Consider the following 24,062-nt stretch of genomic DNA (forward strand, 5'->3'; position numbering starts at 1 on the left):
CGATTCCCCAGTACCACATATATAGAAAACAGCCAGAAGTGACGCTGTGGTTCAAGTGGCAGAGTGCTAGCCTTGAGCAAAAAGAAGCCAGAGACAGTGCTCAGGCCCTGAGTCCAAGCCCAGGACTGGCAAAAAACAAACAAAAAAAACCCCCACATATATATGTTTATATATGTGTATAGATAGATAGATATACACACACACACATATATATATCAATGGAGCTGGAATGCCCCATAAGTAAGGATGAATAGTTCCAGCACATTATTGAAAGTCATTTTTGGTGTTATCAGCTTACATCTGTAGAATACCCCCAAGTTTTGTTAAATGGATAACTTATTTTCAAAACTGTTAGAACTGACCAGAGCAGTAAATTACGCTGTAGGGGGCTAGTGACCATATTTAGCTCTCATAGTGCAAATAATATCCTGTCACTTCACCTATCTTAAAAATAAGATGGCTGCAATGCAGGCAAGAAGAGGGAAGGTGAATAAATGTGTGCAGCTTGATTTATCATCACAAACATATATTAAACACATATATAATACCTGCAAATACTTGTTTTCATAATTATAAATAAGGAATATTCTAATGTTAATTACATATATTAACACATTGTTAAGAACAATGTATTAATATTCTGTCTAGAACAAATGTTAACAATAAATTAGTATTCTAATATGTTAATTGCACTTAGTAAAAATTATAGCATATAAAATTGACTTGTAATCATTTGCGGGGGGGTTAGGGGGTATGAGACTTGAACTCAGAGAGCCTGAGTGCTATCTCTGGGCTCTTCTGTTCAAGGCTAGTACTCTACCACTTTGAGACAGTGCCACTTCTGGTTTTCTAGTGGTTAACTGGAGATAGAGTCTCACAGATCTTTTTACCCAGGCTGACTCCCAACTACAATTCTCAGATCTCAGCCTGCTGAGGAGCTAGGATTACAGGCATGAGCCACCAGCACCCAGCTGTAATCATTCTTTTTTAAAGACACAGATTGGCTGTTTTTCAAACGTTTCATTAGAACTAGGATCATTTAAGTGAAAAAAGTGAAATTCAAGCACTAATATTAACTTATGGTAATTGTAGTAAGTATCAGGAACCAGATGCCTTAAGGAAACTAACAAAAACGCTGAGAAGGATAAAGTTTAGTAAAGATAAAAATGGTTTTAGTGAACTTTTTAAGTTGTTAACAAACCTTTTGGGTTAATAACCATATCAAATCAGATGGAAATATGAGATCCGATTCATCTAATTTCTCCATGTATGGGAAAAAGAAGACTGGTTGCTTTGCTTGTAGGGTTGCCTAAAATGTACTGTAGTTATCTGTGAAAGCTCCATAGAATAAGATAAAGCATTTTTAAAAATTATTTCTTACTTTGTTATATGTTTTCTCTTTAATTGTATGTACAAAATCAGAGTTGGCTGAAAATATAACTATATTCTGTGGAATCACTTCTCTTTTCCCTTAACAGTGTTAAGGAAAAGTAGACAGTGGCTAGATGTCTAGATATCCAAGGATAGTGTGGCTGTGAAAATATGTGAGGTTATATACCATGCTGGGGCGGGGGGGGGGGGGGGGGGCAAGCAGGGAGGAATGCAATCTCACCGCCAGGTACATTTTACACTGAAATAAGACCATCGCAAGGGACTCATATTATAAGCGAACTCCATACTTTCTCACTCAAACAAACAGAACTGATATATCCCAATTATGGAGAGAAAAGTAGTTACATAGGAAAGAATCCTCCCCGTGAAAGGAAGAATGAGAGTTAGGTCTGAAGGGCTGGGGCTGTGAGGGAGGGAGAAGAGTGATAAAAAGAATGACACTGATCAAGATGCCTAGTATTCATAAACTGCTTTGTGGAATGACAACTCCTTTGTACAACTACTTAAAGATTAGCAAAAAGAGAGTTAGGCCTGATTAACTGGCTGTTAAGTTTAATTTTAATTTAAATGCTGTGTGAACTTCTGGTGAGATGTGATGGTTCCCTTTAGCTTGGTCTCTTTTTCTTAGTAATGTCATTTCTGAGTCTGAGTAACTATTTGATGGGAAGGAATGTGATCAAAATGTTTAAAATTTTAAAGAATTGATTTGAATCTGACCCACCAAACCACAACAACATAACAAAGCCCAGGACTAACATCACAAATGACATAGTATCATAACTTTTGAAGTTAACTTATCATGTGGTGAGAAGGTTTCTTTGCCAGTTTACAAACCTTGGTTCATAAGCTCCAATGGGAATAGCTGCAAGGTCAAAAGGTCCAAATCTCTTCCCTATCTCTTCAAAAGCAGGGCAATATCCAGTATCTCCTGCAAAGAAAAATCGATTCCAAGGCCCCAAGACAGACCAGCTGCCCCACAGAACCTTGTTGTCATCCATTAAGGTCCTTTTACACCAGTGCTGGGAAGGAGTAAAAACAAAAGTAACTTTATCGTGACCAGGGACACAATTCTCCTCCCACCAGTCCAGCTCAATCACGTTCTCACAGCCACATTTTTGCATCCAGTCAAGGAGACCCAAGGGCACAAACCACCTCAACTCGTTACCAAATCGCTCATTCAAGGTGATGACAGTACTGTAGTCCAGGTGGTCATAGTGGTTGTGACTGATAAGGACTGCATCTATTGAGGGGAGTTCGCTTATTGAGCATGGAGGACGACAAAATCGCTTTGGACCCATGTACTGTGATGGAGAGGCACGAGAACTAAAGATAGGATCTGTAAGAAATATGAGCTCATCCATTTCCACCATCAGTGTCGCATGTCCCAGCCATGTGACTCTTAAGCCAGCCTCCCTCATTCCTGCTTCTTCAGGGTCATTCACAAAATATGGTTTAAGCACTGGGAGCTCTTTGTCAAGTTCCTGTATATAGAGAGGAAGAAAAAGAAAGAGTCAGCTGGAATTTTTAAAAAGAGGTATTATATCATCACAGACCATATTTTGTCCTAAATTATAGCGAGAAAAGCTATTTTGGGAAAACTGAAGTCATTTGATAAACTTGTGGGTTTGGGGGGTTTTGTTTTTGTTTTTGTTTTTCTCTGAAAATGCATCCTTAACTTCTCTCCAGATCTGACTTAATTATAATATAGTAATCCTAACCCCATACAATAAGAAAAAGAAAATGAAATTTTAAAACTTTGAGCAATGCTACATTTCTTCATTTCTTCAAAGGCTGTCTTCTTAAATACCATAAGTAGATTGTCCTAAATGCATGCATTTGGCTATTTTCACTTCAATGGACTGATGTGTTTCCTGCCGACAACTGCCTTGGAAGCACCCCGGTCCTTGGAAATAGTAAAGAAAGCCAATGACAACTGATTTTAAGCTCTTGGATTTCTGATATGAATCTATTTTTTTTTTTTAGTATATATAACTCAAAGTGGAGCATCATGACATCTCTTTGGAAAATCCAATTCATAGATGATTCTTTTCATTCTTCACCCTTAAGAGGTAGGTTCTTCTCATCTCTTACCCTGAAGCCTTAAGAGGTTTAAGAGGTGATTCTTCCTAATAACCAGAGTTTGAAAAAGCACGATGAAACAGGAGGGAAGAGGGAAGGGATTCTTATTTATTTAAGGAAACCAAGGACTCACTGGCATTTTCTTGGCTAGATCAAACAATCTTAGTGGCCTTCCTTTCTGACAACTGCAAAGAGGAAAATCCCAAGACTTATAACTAAGTACATAGTTAATGTTTTACTTTTCTTGGGAAAAGTGGAAAATCCTAATGTCCATTTGGCCACTACTCTTTGTCAGGTGTTTAAGGACATTAGTACTAATGCCATCTTACATAACTAGACCAACACAGAGAGGAATCATTAAGAAATGGCCAAGTTCATATAAGCATCTAATCAGGAATGGAAGCTAGATTTTCCTGAATAAAAACATCTCTCTTTGCACTAAATCATGACTGTTTTGTAGCATAAACAATACTCATTTACATTAACTTATTTCCTTGAAAATAAACAACAACACTGAATAAGCACGTATAGGTCAGTTTAGCAATGTCCTGTCTTTCACATACAAAGATGGCAAGGCAGTTGTCTTTGGGCATATAAACCACTTTGGTCCTAGACTCCCGATGGATAAGCAGGAGCTCTACTAGAGCTACACTCTTATCCTAAAGTCAGATATCTTTTTTTTTTTTTTTGGCCAGTCCTGGGCCTTGGACTCAGGGCCTGAGTACTGTCCCTGGCTTCTTCCCGCTCAAGGCTAGCACTCTGCCACTTGAGCCACAGCGCCGCTTCTGGCCATTTTCTGTATATGTGGTGCTGGGGAATCGAACCTAGGGCCTCGTGTATCCGAGGCAGGCACTCTTGCCACTAGGCTATATCCCCAGCCCTAAAGTCAGATATCTTAATAAAAATAAATAACATTTTAATTTTACACACTTATTCTTGAGTCATATAAGAGCACTGGGTAGTTATGTTACCAAAATACCTCCAACTGAATTGTTTATGGTAATGATTAACATTTTTGCCATGCAGTGTACACTCAGAGCTTAAGCTCCATCAAAATGGCTTTGTATTTTAAATTCCTAACTTGGAAAAAAACAGTGTCTTGATATATCTATTCTAGCAGAATAGGAAGAGTCAAGGAGAAGCATTAGAGTTGGTACAGGGGTTGCAGAACAGAGTTAAAATGTGATAATCCTGCGTAGAAGTCTGTTAAATAATGCTAAGAAACAGCATTCATTCCTTTGCTTTAGACGAGGTCTAGGGAACAATGTAAAGCCCTGGAAATTGTTGTCTCTGGTAAAGGAACCTGGTTGGTAGTCCTAGACTTGTAAGCCTTTCAGCTCTACATTTATAAAGACTATCTACATACATTTTTTTTCTTGCTAAAAGCTCATTTTCAAAAGGCATCCTACTCCTAATGTCCTAATCTAAGAAGGAATTTTATATTTTTTAAATACTTTGATGTGTCATGTAAACCTCAAAACAATCTCAGTGGCCAAGATTAGCTTGTCATACTTTTATATTCCAAAGTGTAAATAAAAACAAAAATGGAGTTGATATTAGCTTCCCATTAGTATAACGAATATATGAGCTAAATCAACTTGCAAAGAAAAAAAAAAGGTTGAGTTTGACTAACAGTTTGGGAGGTATCGGTCAATGATTAAGTAAGCCCTGCTGTTTGGGGACCTGTGGTAAAACACCACATCATGGTGGAGAGCATATGATAGCGCAAAGTCCCACTAACCTTTTCAAAGAGCATCCCCAAAGACCAGCAGACTTCCCACTACATCCCAACTCTTAGTTTCACCACTAGCAAGTTGGGCACCAGTGGCTCACACCAGTAATCTCTACCTACTCAGGTGGCTGAGATCTGAGGATTAAGTTTGAAGCTAGCTGAGGCAGGAAAGACCATAAGACTCATCTCCAATTAGCCACCAAAAAGTTAGAAGTAAAGCTGAGGCTCAAGTAGTAGAGTATTAGCCTTGAGTACAAAAGTTCAAGGACAGCACCTAGGCCCCAAGTTCAATCCCAGGCCTGGCCAATTAAAAAAAAAAAAAGGTTCATCACTAGCATCAAACAGGGGACTAACATGTGGGCTTTGGGGACATGCTAGAGCCCAACTACAGCAGAATTTTCTGGGCGGGGGGGCCTGTGAGGATCAGTTTAAAATTCAAAACTTGAACCTTGTTTCCAAACTCCTGGTGTCCTGCTTCTCTACCTGGCCATCGTTCATGGTGTGGCAGTTTGTTTTGTGTATCTCTCCTACCCCAAGTAAACTGCTCTGTGTGCACTTGTATAGTAGTCACCAATTAGGACAGCCTCCTTTAACTAATGAAACTCAGGAAGGGCCTGTCTCCCCATCCGAAATTCTCCAGTCGTATCTTTTCCTCTATGCTTGACTATGACTCACAGTAACAATCAGACAAGGTCACAGAGCCAACAACAGCACAACGCAATGATAGCAACTGAACAATGTGCAGCCTGTGAACTGGCAATCTGCACTAATGACCCAGAAGAGACAGATATTAGGAATGGCCCAAGGAAACATTGTTTTCTGACCAGGCAACTAAATTATAGAGCTTGTTATGACCCTTTTTCTTTATTTTGAGTTACAATTAATGTATAATTTAATGGTGTTTATTCCAAAATACATTCATATTTATATACCTAACTATACTATAATGTGATAATGTCAAGCTATAATGTAGCATAACTATATATTATCTTATTTCCAAAATAATCATTTGATGTTGTGACTGACTTAATAAATTCTAGTTTCTTGGGATCTAATCAAAGAAATTTCTAGAATCCGATTAAATTCTGAGTTGCCCTAATCATCTAAAGTAGATGCTCCCATAGTTCCTCACATTGTTGTTTGTTTTTATTTTTAATGTACAATGCTATAACATTTTAGAATCAGTGAATGTTTATCATTTCAGTAATTTAAAAGGCTTAAACAAGGAGTTGTAGTTATCCCTGAAATAACATGTCAGCCTTCATTTTATCTAGTTGTAGGCTTTTATTAAAAACAGAGGAAACGACATAGGAGATCAGAAATAAAAACTGGTAAGGGGAGTGATAAAGGGAATGAATTTGATAGAAATATATTATACATAAAAATATCATAGTAGTAAAAAAAGTCATAGTAAAACTTTGTACAACTAATATAGGCTAATGGTAAAGCTATTTCCAATCTTACCAATTACAATTCATCACTTACTTCCTATACCTCTAAATCATTCTGTCTGTGGAAACTGGGGGCATGTTACAGTACCTGTATTAAGAGTATATACAATGCACTCAACAAGGCCAAATACTACCTCTTTGTTACTTGGAACACTGCTGTGATCTTTCTCCATTATCACCCATCTGAGAATATTCGGAATAGAGATACTTTTCCATGTTGGCCATGGGTTAACAAATCTCCCATCTTTTCCTTTCTTCGATTTAGTTACATCTTCCTCTAATCTATAATCTAATTTGAAGCTTTTCCTGGAAAACCTAGATGAATCACTTCCTCCTGAATTCCGTGCTGAATTTTGCCGTTTTCTTACTGCTTCTTTAGGATATTGGCTGCTTGTCGTTGGGGACTGGGTAATTTCGTTTTCATCCATGTCCTTTGGAGAACTAAAAAAAAAAAAAGAATGGTGGAAGGTTCTGAATTTAAGATAATGGCAGAAAAACATATTTCTTGGTCACTAGAAATTTTCTCCAACTTATAAAAACATAATGCCCCTATTAACTCAAACCTTCTTCCTGCAGAATACAATTTTAGAATCTAGTATCACTGCTCACTAAAAAAGACTTTTGCCCTGTCTATCAGCCTACCAGTCAAACCTTTCAAAACTTCTGTCACTGCTGTAATAATCTAATATTTCCCTAGACAACATTTAAACGTGAAATTTTTGGCCTTCTATAGAAATTAAATCATAGTTATGATGTGGATATAAAGTATCCCCTGAAAAGGTTTATATGTTGAAGGCTTGGTCCCCAATGCAAGCAGAGTTCAGAAGTGGAGCTTTGGGGAAGTGACTGGAGAATGAGGGCTCTGCCTTAATCAGTGAGTTAATACACTGCACAGACTATTGAGAGGGTGGAACTGTGGATGATAGGAGGACCTGAGTCACTTGGGAGGGATGTGCTCCAGAAAGATATCTTGCTACTACCCTCTTCTTAACCTTCTCTGCTTCCTATGTTGAACAGTTCTGATCTACCAAAGCCTTCCACCATGATGTACTTACTGCTCACTGAATTCTGGAAACACAGAATCAGCAGCCATGGACTGTTACCTCTAAAAACATGAGCCAACTAATACAAGCCCCTTCATCAATCTATAACATTTCGTACTGAATTTTAAAAATATTGCTGGTACAACACATAGTAAGAATTGCTTTAGTTCCTTTAAATTATCTTTGTATTTTAAGTTGACTTACCTATAACCCCAGTAGGCCTACTCATTTTTACATTGAAGATAAATCTATTATCAATACTCCTTCAAAGTCTAAATCTCAAGAATGAAAAATAACATTTTTATTTGAGAGACATTTCAATAATCTAATATAAATTTTAATCAACTCAGAAGTAATCAGTTAGAATTGCCAAGTCAACACAGTATGTATTCTAGCTATATGGCATTGAATAAATGTCCTGCCTTCTCTGTGCCTTTATTTTTTTTCTTAACTACAAAATGGTGATGAAAACAGTACCTGATCCTAGGGTTATTGAGAGGATTGAGATGGCTAAGACAAAAGCACTTGGAATTTTAGTCACACACACACACACACACACACACACACACACACACACACTGCACATGACAATGGCTCAAACATTACTTGCTGATGCTGATTTCATTATTCCTACTGAACTTCTACCACCACCCACAACTGATTAACTCAAGACCTTGAAATTCCTGACTGTGAACTATATATACCAAGCTACAGATATACAAAAGTAATAAATAATGTACTGAGAGTATCAAATTCTCTGCCATGAATTTCACGTCTCTATTACATTTAACAAATTTTACTATTCATGTAATTGTTTTAATGGAATCAGTGCACACAAACATACTTTATATCCTTCAGAAAAGAAGCACAACAACAGAAATCCAGATATTTTTATGGCTACAATAGTGACTAAATAGAAGACTGTCCAGGAAGGGACACTGAATCAACACTTTTTTCCTCAGATGCTAGAGTATATAATCCACAATCTGGAGGAAAAAAGTCACTGATGAAAAGTCACAGCTAACAAAAGCTAAAGTAGACACGGTTTCTCAGCTACCATTGTCTGGGAGCACGTAGCAGCTATTATAACATAATCTTTTCTAATCCTCCATTTCTCACCAGTAAAATACCTGCTGCTGCCGCCTTATGATGGTTTCAAAGAATTAAGTAATAAAATATACATAAAGTGCTTGGCAGGTACAAGTACTAACTCCTTTTTCTCTAATCCCATTAATTGGGCAAACATCTAATTCTTTAAGCTCTACTAGAAGTTAAAATTATCTGGGTGCAGGCTAGGAATACGGCCTAGTGGCAAAAGTGCTTGCCTTATAAACATGAAGCCCTGGGTTCGATTCCCCAGCACCACATCTATAGAAAATGGCCAGAAGTGGCACTGTGGCTCAAGTGGCAGAGTACTAGCCTTGAGCAAAAAGAAGCCAGGGACAGTGCTCAGGCCCAGGACTGGCCAAAAAAAAAAAAAATTATCTGGGTGCAGTATCTCAGATATCATACAATTATTTTTTAAACTGAATTATATTTTAAGTTCAGGCTGAGGACTTTACAATAGTAGGACACAATAACCATCCATTATGCCCCACTTCATTTAACAGATGAAAACACACAGTTTAGTTTAAATTAATTTGCAGACATTAGAGCTGATCTCATACTGTCCTTCATGATGATAAAGAACTTATGAGATATATGTACTTGCTACATTCAAAGATGTATATATTTACATGCACACATACATATATGTACATATACACATACATACAAACACATACATAATTGTACCAAATAAATTTTGGGACTTATGATTTTAAACAAATATGTAAAAAAGAAAAACAAACACTCTGTTTCAAAGACTTCAAACAAACATCGAAAAAGGATTTGGGACAGCATCTAGTAACTGAATGGAGCTGGCAGCTCATAGAGATATGTGGCACTCATCTATAAGCCAGGTCATACAAGAAAGCTCCTGTCAACAGTGGTCTGATGGTCACTCTTGTACTAGATGCCACCATCTCACAAAGGACATCTTTAAAAACCAAAGATAAAATGACAAAGCTCAGAAATGAAGATATATGTGTATGATCCTGCTTACTAACTAGCTTTGAGCTTTTTCACTCAATTTATCACAAAAAGGACAAACATCAAGTTCATCTAGAAATTATCACATATATTCTCTATATTTCCTTGAAGATTAATTGCCTATTTAATAACAGAATAACTTAGTCCCTATTTCTCCAACCAAAGAAAGCTCTGAGCTGTGACATTTACACAAGACAAGTCAGCCAAGTACAAATATTTCACTTCAATAACTGTGCACATGGGTAAAATGCTCTCCAAATGTAAGAATTCTCTATTTCAAAAGCAAGTGTTTCATGCCTTCCTTTTCTGACATTTAGAATTTTCCAACTCCCTAGAATTGAATATACTGCTTCATTATTTAGAAAGGGGGAAAAAAATCACAGTGGTATAATATATATTTGGGATTTCAACATAAATTATGATGTAGCAAACCAGCATTTCTACAGTAGATGTTATATTAAGTACTAAGTGAATGACTGTCCATTACAATAAAATTGTTAACACTAAGTCTGGAAAATATTTTAGAACTGTATTGTTAGGTATTGCTGACTAAATAACATTAAATCTTTAATTTTACATTTTCTCTCCTATCTTTTTTTTTTTGTGGTCAGTTGTGGGGCTTGAACCCTGACCTCTGGGCCTGGGCACTGTCCCTGAGCTCTTCAGCTCAAGGCTAATGCTCTACCATGTGAGCCTCAGTGCCACTTCCAATTTTCTGGTAGTTAATTGGAGATAAGAGTCTCACAGCCTTTCTTGCATAGGCTGGCTTTGAACCACAATCCTCAGATCTCAGCCTCCTGAGTAACTAGGATTACAGGCATGAACCACCAGCACCCAGCTTCGCCTGTTAGTTTTTCAAAGGTCCCTTTTAATAGGATGCTAGGTAACAGCTAAAGAAATCATTTCCATTCACTGAACTCAGCACAGGCTTCAGGAGAGAAAAGTGAGTGTCCCCATCCTTCACATTTAGTAAGATGTCAGGCAAGACCTTGGCAGACAGTGAAGAGGCTGGTGGGAGGGAGATATGTCCAAGCAGGAAAGTACAGACACTGGCGCATGAAAGGGGGAATGTTCTGTGGGAGGCACCCACACAGCTTATATCAACCAAGAAAGTACTGTATTGTTTGCTACTAAATTTCATTTTTTTTTTTTTTTTTTTTTTTTTTTTGGCCAGTCCTGGGCCTTGGACTCAGGGCCTGAGCACTGTCCCTGGCTTCTTCCCGCTCAAGGCTAGCACTCTGCCACTTGAGCCACAGCGCCACTTCTGGCCGTTTTCTGTGTATGTGGTGCTGGGGAATCGAACCTAGGGCCTCGTGTATCCGAGGCAGGCACTCTTGCCACTAGGCTATATCCCCAGCCCCACTAAATTTCATTTTTAGCTCACTTTATTGACTTAACCAGTTTTGCTAAGAAGCTAAAGAAAATAATTGAAAGTTTATTATATAGTACCTAAAAGCACACTAGACCTAAGTTATGACAACTTTTGAAAACTTAGTAAAAAATATTAGAAGTAGTGTAAATACATATAGATATATGAACTTGTAATGTAAGTCTATATATTTGTACTCATTTACCTTCACAAGACTGAAAAGAAATAAGTTGGAGGCAGAAAAACAAAATTCTAGTTCCACCATTACCTAGAGGTAGGGCAGAAATAACTCAAAAGTACCCAAATCTAGGCTCCTCCTGTTAAAGATAGTAACCTCTAAATATTGAGTGACTGGCACCATGGTTTAGAACTTCAATGTGCTATATGTACAAATATTGTTTTTACTATTATTTATGTTCAGTGGGAGAGTAAATAATACACAATACATAGGACCTTTGGATCCAACTGAGTTGTTTCTTGGGAGCCAGTTCAGAATATCAGACAGATTTAAAACCTTAGCTTGCCGAAATTCTACTTTTCCTTCTTTAATGATTTTATATAGCGAAAGACTATAAAAGCTCATGTTTATTTCTTATAAAAATCAGCATTTTCTTATGTTTAAAAATACTTTAAACCAGGTTCTCATGGCTCCCACCTGTAATCCAAGCTGACTGACAAGGCGGAGGCAAAGTATTTTCACCCGAGAACAGGAAAGTTACTGTAATTTTACAAGCCAAGTTAACCAGAAAGTTTTCAGGGCACAAAATGACATTTGAGAAGAGATCACAGGACAAATCTGATACAGTCATTTCACTTTCAGAACTTACTGGTAAGAGCCTCTGCTGAAAGCACTGGTGAACTCATGGTTAAAAACACTGTTTCCCATCTGATCACACAAAATAATATTTATTGAAATGAACTCCAGGAAATGAAAGCAAGAGGTTTTCTTTTCTTTTTTGCTGTTTGTGTTTTCTTTCCTTTTTGTTCTTTATGTTTGTTTATATGTCTCTGCAAGTCTAAGGGTAGACAAAGGGTAGACAAAGAAGTGGAGGGACAAAGAGTGAACAAATACAGCAGTGAACATTATATTGAAAATGAACTATGCCACCTGTGTAGGGGTTGGAAGGAAAAAACTGGGAGTGAGGGAAGGGGTGACACTGTCCAAAAAGTCAGGTACTCAGTACCTGACTTATGTAACTGTAACCCCTCTGTATATCACCTTTATAAAAACAATAAAACAATTTTTTTAAATAGAAAAAAAGAACTTAAAATATATTACCTTGGCTGGTTATGACTTTTTTCAAATAACAAGAGAAAAATCTGAATCATAGAGAACATTTCCTAAGTGAAACTGAAGGCTTACCAATAATAATAATAATAGTAACAATAACAATACTGTTTCAATTAATTGTCTACTTATCTAAGTTCTAGCTCTCCAGATACAGTGAATACTATCTGGAGTATTTGACTTTAATTATAAAGTACCATACACATTATGGCTTACTATCCATCATATTTCAAGTGTCATCTCTGACAGATAAAAATTGCAGTCTAAGATAAAACATTTCCAGAACCCACAGGCCTAAATTTTCAGGGTGAGGAGTCCTTCTGCATACATGCCATGTAGCTTACACTGACAGAGAAAGCCCTGCAATTCGCCCCAGTCAGTGACACTGAAAAGGCCCATCACTTCCAGGCCATGGTCAACAAATTAATGAGCCCTGCTGTCAACAAAGAAGCAGATGAAAGCAAGAAAGTCAACAGAGGTTACTGGAGCCTCTGACTCACAAATGAACTGGCAGGACAGACTGGTTGTTTTGCCCTGGATGTCACATGTAGTACATCCCTTTGTGAGAAAAGAATAAATGAAAAAAAAAAAAAAGAAAGAAAGAAAAAAAACAGCAGTGGAGCTTGAACAAAGAAAACAAGGTTCAGGTTAACTGAGGGTCAGAACCTGCCCACCCATCTCCTACCTCTTTAGCACAGACGGCAAGGTTTGGAGTCTTGAAGGAAGGCATACAAGGTCAACAATAATAGAAGCTTGACGTTTAAAGGAACTTTGAGATCCTGAGTTCAATTCAGTATCCTCTATTTAAGAATAGCAGGAAGTATGTAGAAAATTAGGAAATCATATTTTTATGAACATACTTATAATACACATGACTTGTTATCAGGAAAACCACATTAGCAGGAAAAGTGCCAAAGAATTCATACTTTAAAATAAATACTTCCCAACTTTGACACTTACCTTTCCTTTTTCCAGGCCTTAGTTTCATAATTCTTAGTTCTGTATCTGGCACATGGTAAGCCCTCAATAACTGTAAACCACTGTGTGATTGTGTTCAAGTTATTAATAAAATGTGGTATCTACACATATATGCCATTTTTAAATTCCTATGCTGAGATACGTGGGCTTTTAAAGGCAATGACACAAATGAACTGAAACAGGATCAACTATAGAATGTGTTTTCCTTCTGATATTTGAATAAGGGAAGGCTTATTTCCCTGCAATTCACACAAATCTTAAGTTATTTACAATTCTCCACAAAATTCTTACCCAATCCTAGTCCTTGTGACCTCACCAACCCCACTACCGGAGCCCCTGGAGGTTCTTACAAACTTTGAGTCTTTTGGTTCTGAAACTAATAATCCTCTACATCCCACACTCCTCAGCATTGCACTCCGGGAGAAAAAAATTACAAACTCAAGATACTAATATTGACCATATATACCATTTTCCTCAGGGCTGAAAGCCCCACTTAAGAAGTTTCTTTTGCACAAAGGAAATTTCAATGAGAAAAATAGGGCAAACCCTGAGCAAGTTAAGTTTGACCCTAATGCATTCCAGTATCTTGCCTCCAGTCTAAAAAACTCTACTAATCTCTCAGTTTTCCCCTTTCCCACAGCAACAGTTTCTCTCACCTCTTCTCTGTGGTCTAAACAGGTTGTCAAGAAAGATTCTGAGGGCAAGGGACATGGCTCAGTTCAATGGCCCTCATTTCAAATCCCAGGAGAAAGGGGAGAGGGGAGAAGAGAGGAGAGGGAGAGGGAAAGAGGGAAAGAAGGAGGAGGAAGAGAAGAGGAGGAAGAGGAGGAGAAAGAGAAGAAGAGGAGGAAGAGATATTCATCTCCCATTTAAGTGAAAAACAGTATTTGTCTTACTACAAAGCTGTACACCTACTAAGATACTCAATGCTGTTAGCATTTCCCTAGCCTCAGGTCCTCAGCTCCTCCCACTAGCCCCCAGATCCACCCATACCTAATGAGCCACTCCTACTCACTACCTAACTACTTCCCCTTTACCCCAGAGAAGCTGCCACCTGGATAAGGTGCAGATGCCATGTAGCTCCCTCTCCCGTGGGAACTATGGCCCCACTAATAAACCTCCTTATGAATCTTCTCCTTTCTGTGATTATCTCCGCATGGTCCTCTGGGATGGCCAATACCTATGCTTTCAAATGCTAGCTATTGGTCAGAGTTATCTGTAGAGCTTGCAGATTACATGTGGGAATGAAAATACGGGGTGGGGTGGGGGGGGTGGAGATAGGTACCCAAGTAGGGGCAGACATTTAGGAAAGTCCAAAGTGAATGTCTAGTAGCCTAGAATTTATGCTAGTCTGGCATATGCCTACTATAAGGCTATTCTTCCTACCTGTTCCATACTCTGATCTAGAAAGGTAGAATCCTTTCCTCCGTACTAGCACTGAGAAGACTACTGTGCCCCAGGCAAAGTTGAAATCAACCCACCTGAGTCCTGATTTGACTGTGTTCCCAGGAAGGTGAGAAAAGAAAGAAAGAAATACATCAGTAATAATTCACATTGTCTACAACATGAAGCAGCCTATAACATGCGTTCATTAAATATTTATAAAATGAATAAAGAACAGTTTAAATTCTTAATTGCCCATCAGAGAAGAATAATTTTTAAAGTATCACCTGCTGAAAATCAAATAATAGGAAGCAAAAGTAAGTAAAGAACAGAGGGAAAAGTCAACAAAGGAGCTAGTTGGTGGCTCTCACCTGTAATCCTAGCTACTGGGGGTTGGGGGGCTGAGATCTGAGGATCATAGTTCAAAGCCAACCCCAGCAGCAAATTTCATAAGACTCTTATCTCCAATAAACAGCAAAAAGCCAGAACTGGAGCTGTGGTTCAAGTAATAGACTCTCAGTCTTGAACAAAAAAGCTAAAGGACAGGACCCAGGCCCTGAGTTCCAGCCCTAGTACCAGTACACACACACACACTCCATAAAGGGAATCCCACTAACACTCCTAATAAAAATAAAAACTGAAGTCAGGGGAAATAAATGAGTAGTGGAATTCTATAGGGTTATAGTGGTAAACACTAGAAGATACTTATTCACCTCAGCAACGGCATCCCTATTCTACTTAGGGCATGAGCACCAGCTAAGTGACTAGGTCTCTCTGTCTTCCAGCTAGAGCAGGCCATGCTTGTTCACACTCTGACCAATGTGATAGAAGCATGAGTCACATATGGGAACAGAAGGCACTCTCCAGATTCCTTCCACATTCCTTCTTGAAGCCATCTAGAGTCAACTAGCAACAAGAAGCTAGAAGGATGTCAGGGCCCAACACCAAGCCTGAACTTCTTCCATGTGTAGGATAAATATATTTGAGTAATTTTTCAAAATGCGTCATGTCCTAATACAACTGCTGTAACTAGAAAATTTAGACGAGCTATAAAAAACATCAAAAGTAAAGCTGGGTCTGTAGCTAAAAAGTAGCTGGGGGGGGGGGGGGGAACGCGGATAATTTACCTAAAATGAATTCCCAAAGTACAGCCTGCCAAATCCAAATGTGGATATACAAACAACATACATAATTACATACTTTATCATTTATTAAGTACTTGCTGTTTAATAAACACTTTACATATATCTTCATTACCTCACTTAATCCTCACAACATCTTAAGGTAGATACTATTATCCTCAAGTACAGATAATGTAACAGAAGTTCACAGAGACTAATAGCTTACACAAAGTCAAAAAGTTGGTAAGAGTGCTGGGAATATGGCTTAGTGGCAGGGTGCTTGCCTAGCATTCATGAAGCCCTGGGTTTGATTCCTCAGTACCACATAAACAGAAAACGCTGGCAGTGGTGCTCAAGCCTTGAGGTCAAATCCCAGGATTTTTTTTTTAATAAACAAATAAGTTGGTAACAGTAACAAGTGTCCCCCCCCCCCCATTTCTGTCCTTCTTTTCTTTTCTTTTTGTCTTGTTTATCTGTCTTTGGGAAGGAAAGGGGGTCACAGAAATGGAGACAAGGGTGAACAAATGCAGCAGTGGTATTCACTTGACACTATGTTGAAAATGAACTATACAACTTCGGGGGTGGGGGTCGGGATAGAGAGGGGGAGGACTTGGAGACAACAAGGGAAGGGGTGACTTTGTTCAAAAAGAAATGTACTCATTACCTGATTTACGTAACTAAAACCTCTCTGTACATTACACTTCTAATAATAACCTAAAAAAAACAAAAATTCGAAGTAGAGCTGTGGGAAAAGTGGTAGAATGCTAGCCTTGTGCAGAAAGAGCTCAGGGACAGGGCCCAAGCCCTGAGTTCAAGCCCCACAACAAACCAAAAAAATAAATAAAAAGTTGGTAACAGAGCCAGAAGCTGGAGCTCATCACTTTAATCCTAGCTACAGTGAAGACTGATATCTGAGGATTGTGGTTCAAAGCCAGCCTAGGCAGGAAAGGCCATAAGACTCTAAAATTAACCACCTAAAAACTGGAAGTAGATCTATAGCTCAAAGTGGCAGAGCTAGACTTGAGCAGAAAATCCCAGGGACAGCACCTAGGCCCTAACTTCAAGCCCCATACCAAAAAAAAATGTCAGTATCAGTTGGACCACTCAGGCTGGTCAAAAGCCAAAGCCCATGTTCTATTCACTAATCATGTTGAACCTACAAGGAAAATCCTATCAATTTATTTTAAGCTGATAGCTACATTTTATAGTTAGTAGCATTTAATAATTATGATCCCACTGAATGAGCTAGCCTTTTTTGCTTCCAACAGTTTGGGGGGCTCTTTTTCCATTTTGAAGTAAAAATTTCTTAGTAGACAATAAATACTAATTTCCACACAAAAATGTAACTGCCATATTAATTTTGAGGAAGGTTTCAAACAATTAAACTACTTTATTCAGTTGCTCAATTGTTCTCATCTAAAATTACACCAAAAAGTAATCAACAAATAATAAATTGACTCTATATTTCATTCATACAAATATGAACAGTGCCTTAAACATGTAAACATGTAAACAGTTGGTATTTTATCTTTCCAACTGGTACAAATTGCTAGTCAAGTCCCACAAAAAGACACTTTCAGGTATGGGCTTCCTAGTGATTTCCCAGTAATCGCACTCAAAGTGTTGATCATTCTATACCTCAGAGTAATATACAAAGTTATATCTTCAACAAAATCATGAAGGGGTGGGCAGTTTATTTTGAAAAGGAGATGAAGTTTTACTATCCAGTATGATTTTAAAACATTTGGATGGTGGTGGGCTGGGATTATGGCCTAGTGGCAAAAAGTGCTTGCCTCATATACATGAAGCCCTGGGTTCAATTCCTCAGCACCACATATATAGAAAAAACCAGAAGTGGCGCTGTGGCTCAAGTGGCAGAGTGCTAGCCTTGAGCAAAAAGAAACCAAGGGCAGTGCTTAGGCCCTGAGTCCAAGGGACTGACAAAAAAAAAAAAAAAATGGATGGCTATGCAAAAGAACGATAAAACTCAACATAGCCACACTTAACCAAGAGAATGTTACTGAGAATATCACGTTTATTAGGTCCAATTCTTCACTGTGATGATATTCAGTATAGGTCTGCCAACATTCACCCAGTTTTTAAAAACAGGCTATAAATAGCACACATTCCTGTACATACAGTGAACACCTAGAAAATTAAGACATTGTTAAGGCAAGATTGAGAAAGGAATCAACTATCACTGAAGAATGATAAGTTTCTCATCTCTGTGAAACAGTGAAAAAGCCCAACTCTGATACTGTAGTTTTGAGTTATCACTAAAGCCTAAACACTTGTGAGGATAAAAATAGGAGATCCAAGGGGACAGGGGTGCTTTATACCTATACTATTCAGGAGGTAGAAATAAGGAGGCCACCTCAAGGCTAAAACAAGCAAAAAGTCTCAGAGACCTCATCTCAACCAACAGCAGGTGTGAGTCACACATGCCTGTCATCCCATATAGGAGACTAAGATCAGGAAGTTGCTGTTCCTAGCCAGAATGGACCCTATCTCAACAGAAAAGGCTGGGCATAGCAACACTGGCCTGTCATCCTAGCTATGGTAGAAAGCATAAACAGAAGATCAGTCTAGACCCTCCAGCAAAAAGCGAGATTTCATGACAAAAACAACACAAAAAGGCTGAGGGCATGGCCCAGCAGTAAAGTGCCTGCTAGCACAGGCCCTAAGTTTACACCCCAGTACCCAAGCAGAAGAAAAAGAAATAGAAGGGCTATAACCTAAAGCGGTTGGACCAAATGCATACCCTCTAGAATTTCTTCCCATAGGAGTAGTCCTATGATAAGTCATCATTTGTGTGACCTCTTTACAGTTAAAGCAAGTCAGGCCAGAGTTACATGATGTTACAAGGGTCTGAGCTCTAGCTACAGATGGAGTCTGGACTACTACCCATGTTCTCACCTTAACTGTGCTTAGAAACAGTACCTAGAAAAGCCTATGGTCAGTATAGGAAGAGAAATGGCACGGCACCTCATGTAGAGTATTTTACTTAGTTTAACCTCAAATATTTTAAAAAGGAAATTTGAGTCTAGAAACTCTCTAGTCTTTTATGAGCTAGTTTAACCACACAACATTGAGGATGCAGGAACTTAAGTCTTTCTCAAGAGAGAAAAGAAAGAATATCGTAACTTGAGAAACAAATACCTTTGCAGTTTGTAGAAACTTCAGAATACAGAAAACAACTTCAAAAACAAGTAACTGTCATTTGATCATCCTTGCCTAAGGATCTTATAAACAAATGAGTATGTGGCCAGTTTAAAAGTGTTAGAGAGAGAATGTCTTGTTTCTTTATCTTGATAACTTTATAATTGAGAGATTATAAAATCACACAGAATTCTACAGGTATTCACTTTCAATGTGTCAGCGTCCCTTAATCTGGGAAGCTCCCAAATTGGCTGACCATGAAAATCTGCTGTGTTCAAGAGGAAAGACATTGTGCAAAGCAGCAGGCAGAATTTTCAATCAAGCTTTTAAAGTATGCTGGTCCATATACAGTAACCTTCAGTCAATGAAATGACTCCTTCCAGCCCATTACCGGAGGTTTAGGGAAGCAATCTACAGATATGTTGGTGACCCACGTCTTGGCTTCAATGGTACCTTTGTCTAATAAAACACACAGCTGTAGAGCTAAGGGACTTTTACTGAAATCAGTAAAGTCTGCCTGACTCTCAAATTCCTGTTTCTTCATCCATGGCATTAGATAATTAATTATCTTTATTTTCCTATGTCTATAAAACCACTAGGTTGGCTTGTGTGATAGGGTATCTGCCAATAGAGCATAAAGATAACAAGTCCAGTCAGATAACAAGTTCAAGTCCCAGTCTCTGATGGGAAAAAGAAAGAAAGAAAACCATTAAAAAATATAGAAAAATGGGGGGCTGGGAATATGGCCTAGTGGTAGACTGCTTGCCTTGTAGCAACACATATACAGAAAAGGCCAGAAGTAGCACTGTGGCTCAAGTGGTAGAGTACTAGACTTGAGCAAAAAGAAGCCAGGGAGAGTGCTCAGGCTCAGAGTTCAAGCCCCAGGACTGGAAAAAAGAAAAAAGAAAAGAAAAATGAAAGAGCCTTGTAACTATTAAATAAATACTAAATAATTTATAATAAATTATTTAACCATCTTAGTTGGCAAAAGACTATCTATGACAGTATGCCTTCAAAGATATCCCAGAACACATCCTCTACCATGAAAGCCTGTTAATAAAATAAACATACAATGGTTATTAAATTTAAGTCAAGTAAAGAATATAAACTAAAGACATGTAGAATTCTTCAGTAATGTAGAAGCTAAAATGAAATATTACTTGAACTTTATAACAGAAATCAGTTGAGTGATATCTATGCTAGTTTTATGCATGCCTTCTCAGATTTTCAAGTTAAAAATGTTCTTTAATGATTAGTTTATGTGCACAACTCATTTCCCTAATAATATTTCAATACAGACTTTTTCACTTGTATGTACAGTTCAATGTAAAATGTCCAGATCAACACAACCCAAGGTATAGCCATATTCTTATTTACATGGAGGAGAAAGGTATGGGAAAACCACACCATATCCACAGCTACCACTATAAAGAGAAAAGAAAATCAAAGGTAAGTATTACCTTTCAAAATGCAAACTAAAAGTACATAAAATTTTCCCTAAGCTGGGCACCAATGACTCATGCCTGTAATCTTAGCTGAGATCTGAGGATATTGGTTCAATGCCAACCAGATCAGGAAAGTCTGTGAGAATCTTATCTCTAATTAACCATCAGAAAACCGGAAATGGTGCTGTGGCTCAAAGTGGTAGAACTCAAGCCTTGAGCAAGAACTTCAGGGACAGTGCCCATCAAGTCCTGAGTTCAAGCCCCACAGCCGGAAAAAAGACCTAGACTTCCAAACTCACAAGTACCAAAGTAATGTAATATTCCTTTATTCCTTTGAAAAAATCATAACCAAAACCTGATGGTGCAATGCTTATGGTAAAATGTCTTTCATATATTGAACTAACTTAAACTTTGATTTTTCAATGTAGAATCTGTCCAGTTTAATTTGAAATGAGTGAAAATAAGGGCATATGAAATGTAGTATTTTCATCTATGATTCTCACAGCAGGAAATACTGTAGAATGTTAATAAACTATAATCTCTGAAAATCAACTTTGCATTTCAAGTTGACTTAAACCTGTTCCTCAACCTCTCTTTTAAAATCTTACCTTAGGGCTGGGAATATGGCCTAGTGGCAAGAGTGCTTGACTTGTATACATGAAGACCTGGGTTCGATTCCCCAGCACCACATATATAGAAAACCGCCAGAAGTGGCGCTGTGGCTCAAGTGGCTGAGTGCTAGCCTTGAGCAAAAGGAAGCCAGGGACAGTGCTCAGGCCCTGAGTCCAAGCCCCAGGACTGGCAAAAAATAAAATAAAAATAAAATCTTACTTTAAATAAATACACCTGTCTGGAAGTCCTTTCTTAACAGACCTACTATTTTCCTGTAACAAAACCAGGCTATTGTGGGATATAGGTATTCTTTCTTTCATTTTCAAGATTACATAACTTGTTTCTAAATGTCGGTGTTTCTACATCATAAGCAATGATGTAGAGTAAGAATTGCTGGAATTCCATCTAATAAGATGGAAATTATTTCATTTGCAGAGAACTGTGAGGAATGACTTTCTGGATAAACGAAACAGGCATAAATACCAAGCACTTCATGCTAAGCTAAAATCAACCAGGCAAGTCATGTTATAACATATATGGAACAACCTATTGTAAGAGCAAAGGCAAGAACTCAATAGCTTTTTAAAAGGCTGTTAACATGTCCTTAGTATTTTTCAGGTTCAACTGAGGTGTAATACATCAGACCCTCGGAGCTAACGGAGGCATATTTCAAGTATCAGGACCATATAGAGTTTCATCCAGGAAAAAAAAAAAGTTTATCTGATTTCCTGTTCTGAAGAGCCTGCAGTAATGCTCAATTTAATGAAGCAAACAAGTACAGAACGGAAAACTCAAAAACCATCGACTTCCTCCACCCTCCCCACCTTGCCCTCAAAGTTTGGCTCTTTCCTTTCCTTTCTGTGTTTAAATAGATCCATTTATTTCCAGATAAAAGCTTTCCAGAAGATAAATAAAACTTAGCGATGAAGCCGAAATAAGTTGCTCTGAGAAAGTTGTGGACCCACAGATTGACAGAAAACCCAAAGAAGATACACCCACTTTTAATCCAACCGTGAAGATGCAGCCCGGTAATGTGCGGGGGGAGAGGGGTGCCTTAAATTCCACAGGCGACAGCTACTCACCCCAAGACCGGGGTTGCAGGGGTGAGGGTCCAAATCAGAAAGAAAACCCCGGCTCTCCGACCAGGCGGCCCGGGAGACGCAGGCTCCGCAAGGCTCCAGGTGCAGAAATTTAAACGCAGCCCGGCGACTGACACTGCAGCAGCATCTACCTGCAGGCGGAAGCAGGGCTGGGGGATCGGGAAACCCACTCGCAGCCTGCTGGACTTGGCTGAGAAGCCCACACAGGCCCAGGCGGGAAAGAGCCGACCGCAGCTCACCGAGACAGAAGACGAAGCAGCAGAGCGAGAACCGCCGAGGGCACGAACCTTCCACGGGCTGCGGCGCGCGCACTGCTTTCCCTGACCGCGGGCGCGGGCGCGGGCGCGGACGCGCGGCGGGTGGGCGGGGCTACGGCGGAGGGGCGTGGTTATGGTGGAGGGGCGTGGTTATGGTGGAGGGGGACGGGGCTCACCTTGCGCGAGGGACAGCCAGGCGCGTGCGCCGCCGCCGCTGCTGCTGCTGTTTCTGTGGCTGGTCCTTGGCTGCCCACGCTGCCGTCGCTGCGGGCCGTGGCGCCGCGGGCCACGCCGTCCCTGTGTGGCGGGTGGTCCCTCGACGCCCAGCGCTCACGTTCCTCCGCCCCCGGCCTCGCCGCGCTGTCTCGGTCCCGGAGGCCAGCAGCTGTAGGCAGCGCTTCAGCACTCGACGCCTCACCATCCTGGAGGGGAGCCGTTGCCGCAGTCTCTCGAAGCCCGCCGGGCGCCTCGGGCTGCGCGAGACACAAACGACAGCTGGGCTTGCCCCGCCACACACACACACACACACACACACACACACACACACACACTCTCCCATGGCAAGGTCACTCACTGAGGTGACCTCGGAATCCGGCCGTCTGGCTGGCCACCGTTAGTCCCGCGCACCGTTGCCCGGGCCTTTACTAAGATGTCTGCCCCCATAGGCTGCGGCGCCGTCGCCATCTTGGTAAAGGAGTCCCCGGGGTTGTGTCCAGCTCACAGGAACGCCTTCCTGCACACTACTGCTAAAGTTTCATGGTCCTCCGATACTCAGCATAGAGAATTAACATACAACTTCTGGGTCCTGGTGGGGATCCTGGTGGCCAAAAAACTGAATGGCACGTGTCTACTGTAGGTATTGAGTATGATTGGCAGCACTGCCTTAGCACAGTGTGCTCATTTGAAAGGATGCCAGAACCTCCTGGTACACAACAGTTCTCTTGTAATTCTCCATCTTCTTAAAATAATAAAGTCCCCGGATAAGAACAGAAAAGGATAAAAGTGTGATTTTTAAATTTCTTACCTGGACTTTCTTTTTTATATTGCAGATGGAGGTTAGTTACTTCAGGAAGTAACTTACAGATAAGAGATAAGCAGACTGAATTCAATGAAGAATGGTTGGGGGAAAAAAAAAAAAAAAAGCCAAGGCCCTCCTAGGGTGAGTTCACAGATAGAAACAGTTTGGGTTATCCTGGGTCGGGGAGCAGGTTTTGAAACAACAGACCCTAGTACAGACATGTTGGGAGAAAAGCAAGCTAAACCATCCTGAATTTTTTAAATGTTTCCATGTACTATGAAGTAACTTTATGTAACTATGGACCTTATCTCCTCAAACTGGTTCGCAGTTTTTTTTCTTAATCCTTTAAATTCATTTAATGATAATTATAAATATTTATACATTTATAGTACATATTTATGTGTTCATATATATTTGTAAATATTTATAATTATAAACCTGAATCGTTTTTAGTGTTATTATAAAGATGCACACGGGTTACAGCTATATATAAATCAGGCAAAAAGTGAAATTCAGGGGCTGGGCATATGGCCTAGTGGCAAGA

The 24,062-nt window shown here is 39.3% G+C and overlaps 1 protein-coding gene and 1 long non-coding RNA gene across 7 annotated transcripts in view; one reads left to right on the forward strand and one right to left on the reverse strand.

Annotated features, from left to right (window-relative positions):
- The window catches only part of Napepld (N-acyl phosphatidylethanolamine phospholipase D), a 29,150-nt gene extending 6,453 nt beyond the window's left edge, over window positions 1-22,697 (reverse strand). Inside the window, exons 1-5 of one of the 6 annotated variants that reach the window (XM_048339859.1) lie at window positions 22,483-22,509; window positions 14,905-14,920; window positions 7,902-7,969; window positions 6,789-7,095; window positions 2,227-2,873 (exon numbers count right to left, since the gene is read on the reverse strand). In XM_048339859.1, the coding sequence (XP_048195816.1) occupies window positions 2,227-2,873; window positions 6,789-7,082 (941 nt within the window). In that variant the 5' untranslated portion in view covers window positions 7,083-7,095; window positions 7,902-7,969; window positions 14,905-14,920; window positions 22,483-22,509. Of the gene's footprint in view, window positions 1-2,226; window positions 2,874-6,788; window positions 7,096-7,901; window positions 7,970-14,904; window positions 14,921-22,374; window positions 22,598-22,676 lie in introns of those variants that run through there. The other 5 variants (XM_048339862.1, XM_048339860.1, XM_048339856.1 and 2 more) reach the window with 5 other exon arrangements.
- On the forward strand, window positions 1,198-22,254 carry LOC125346937. The gene is made up of 3 exons (XR_007210069.1): window positions 1,198-1,208; window positions 13,618-13,622; window positions 22,039-22,254. It is a non-coding gene; the product is annotated as an uncharacterized LOC125346937 (long non-coding RNA).
- Window positions 22,698-24,062: the final 1,365 nt, after the last annotated feature.

The sequence above is a fragment of the Perognathus longimembris genome, chromosome 2 (assembly GCF_023159225.1).
Source record: "Perognathus longimembris pacificus isolate PPM17 chromosome 2, ASM2315922v1, whole genome shotgun sequence".
NCBI classification, from domain to species: Eukaryota; Metazoa; Chordata; class Mammalia; order Rodentia; family Heteromyidae; genus Perognathus; species Perognathus longimembris.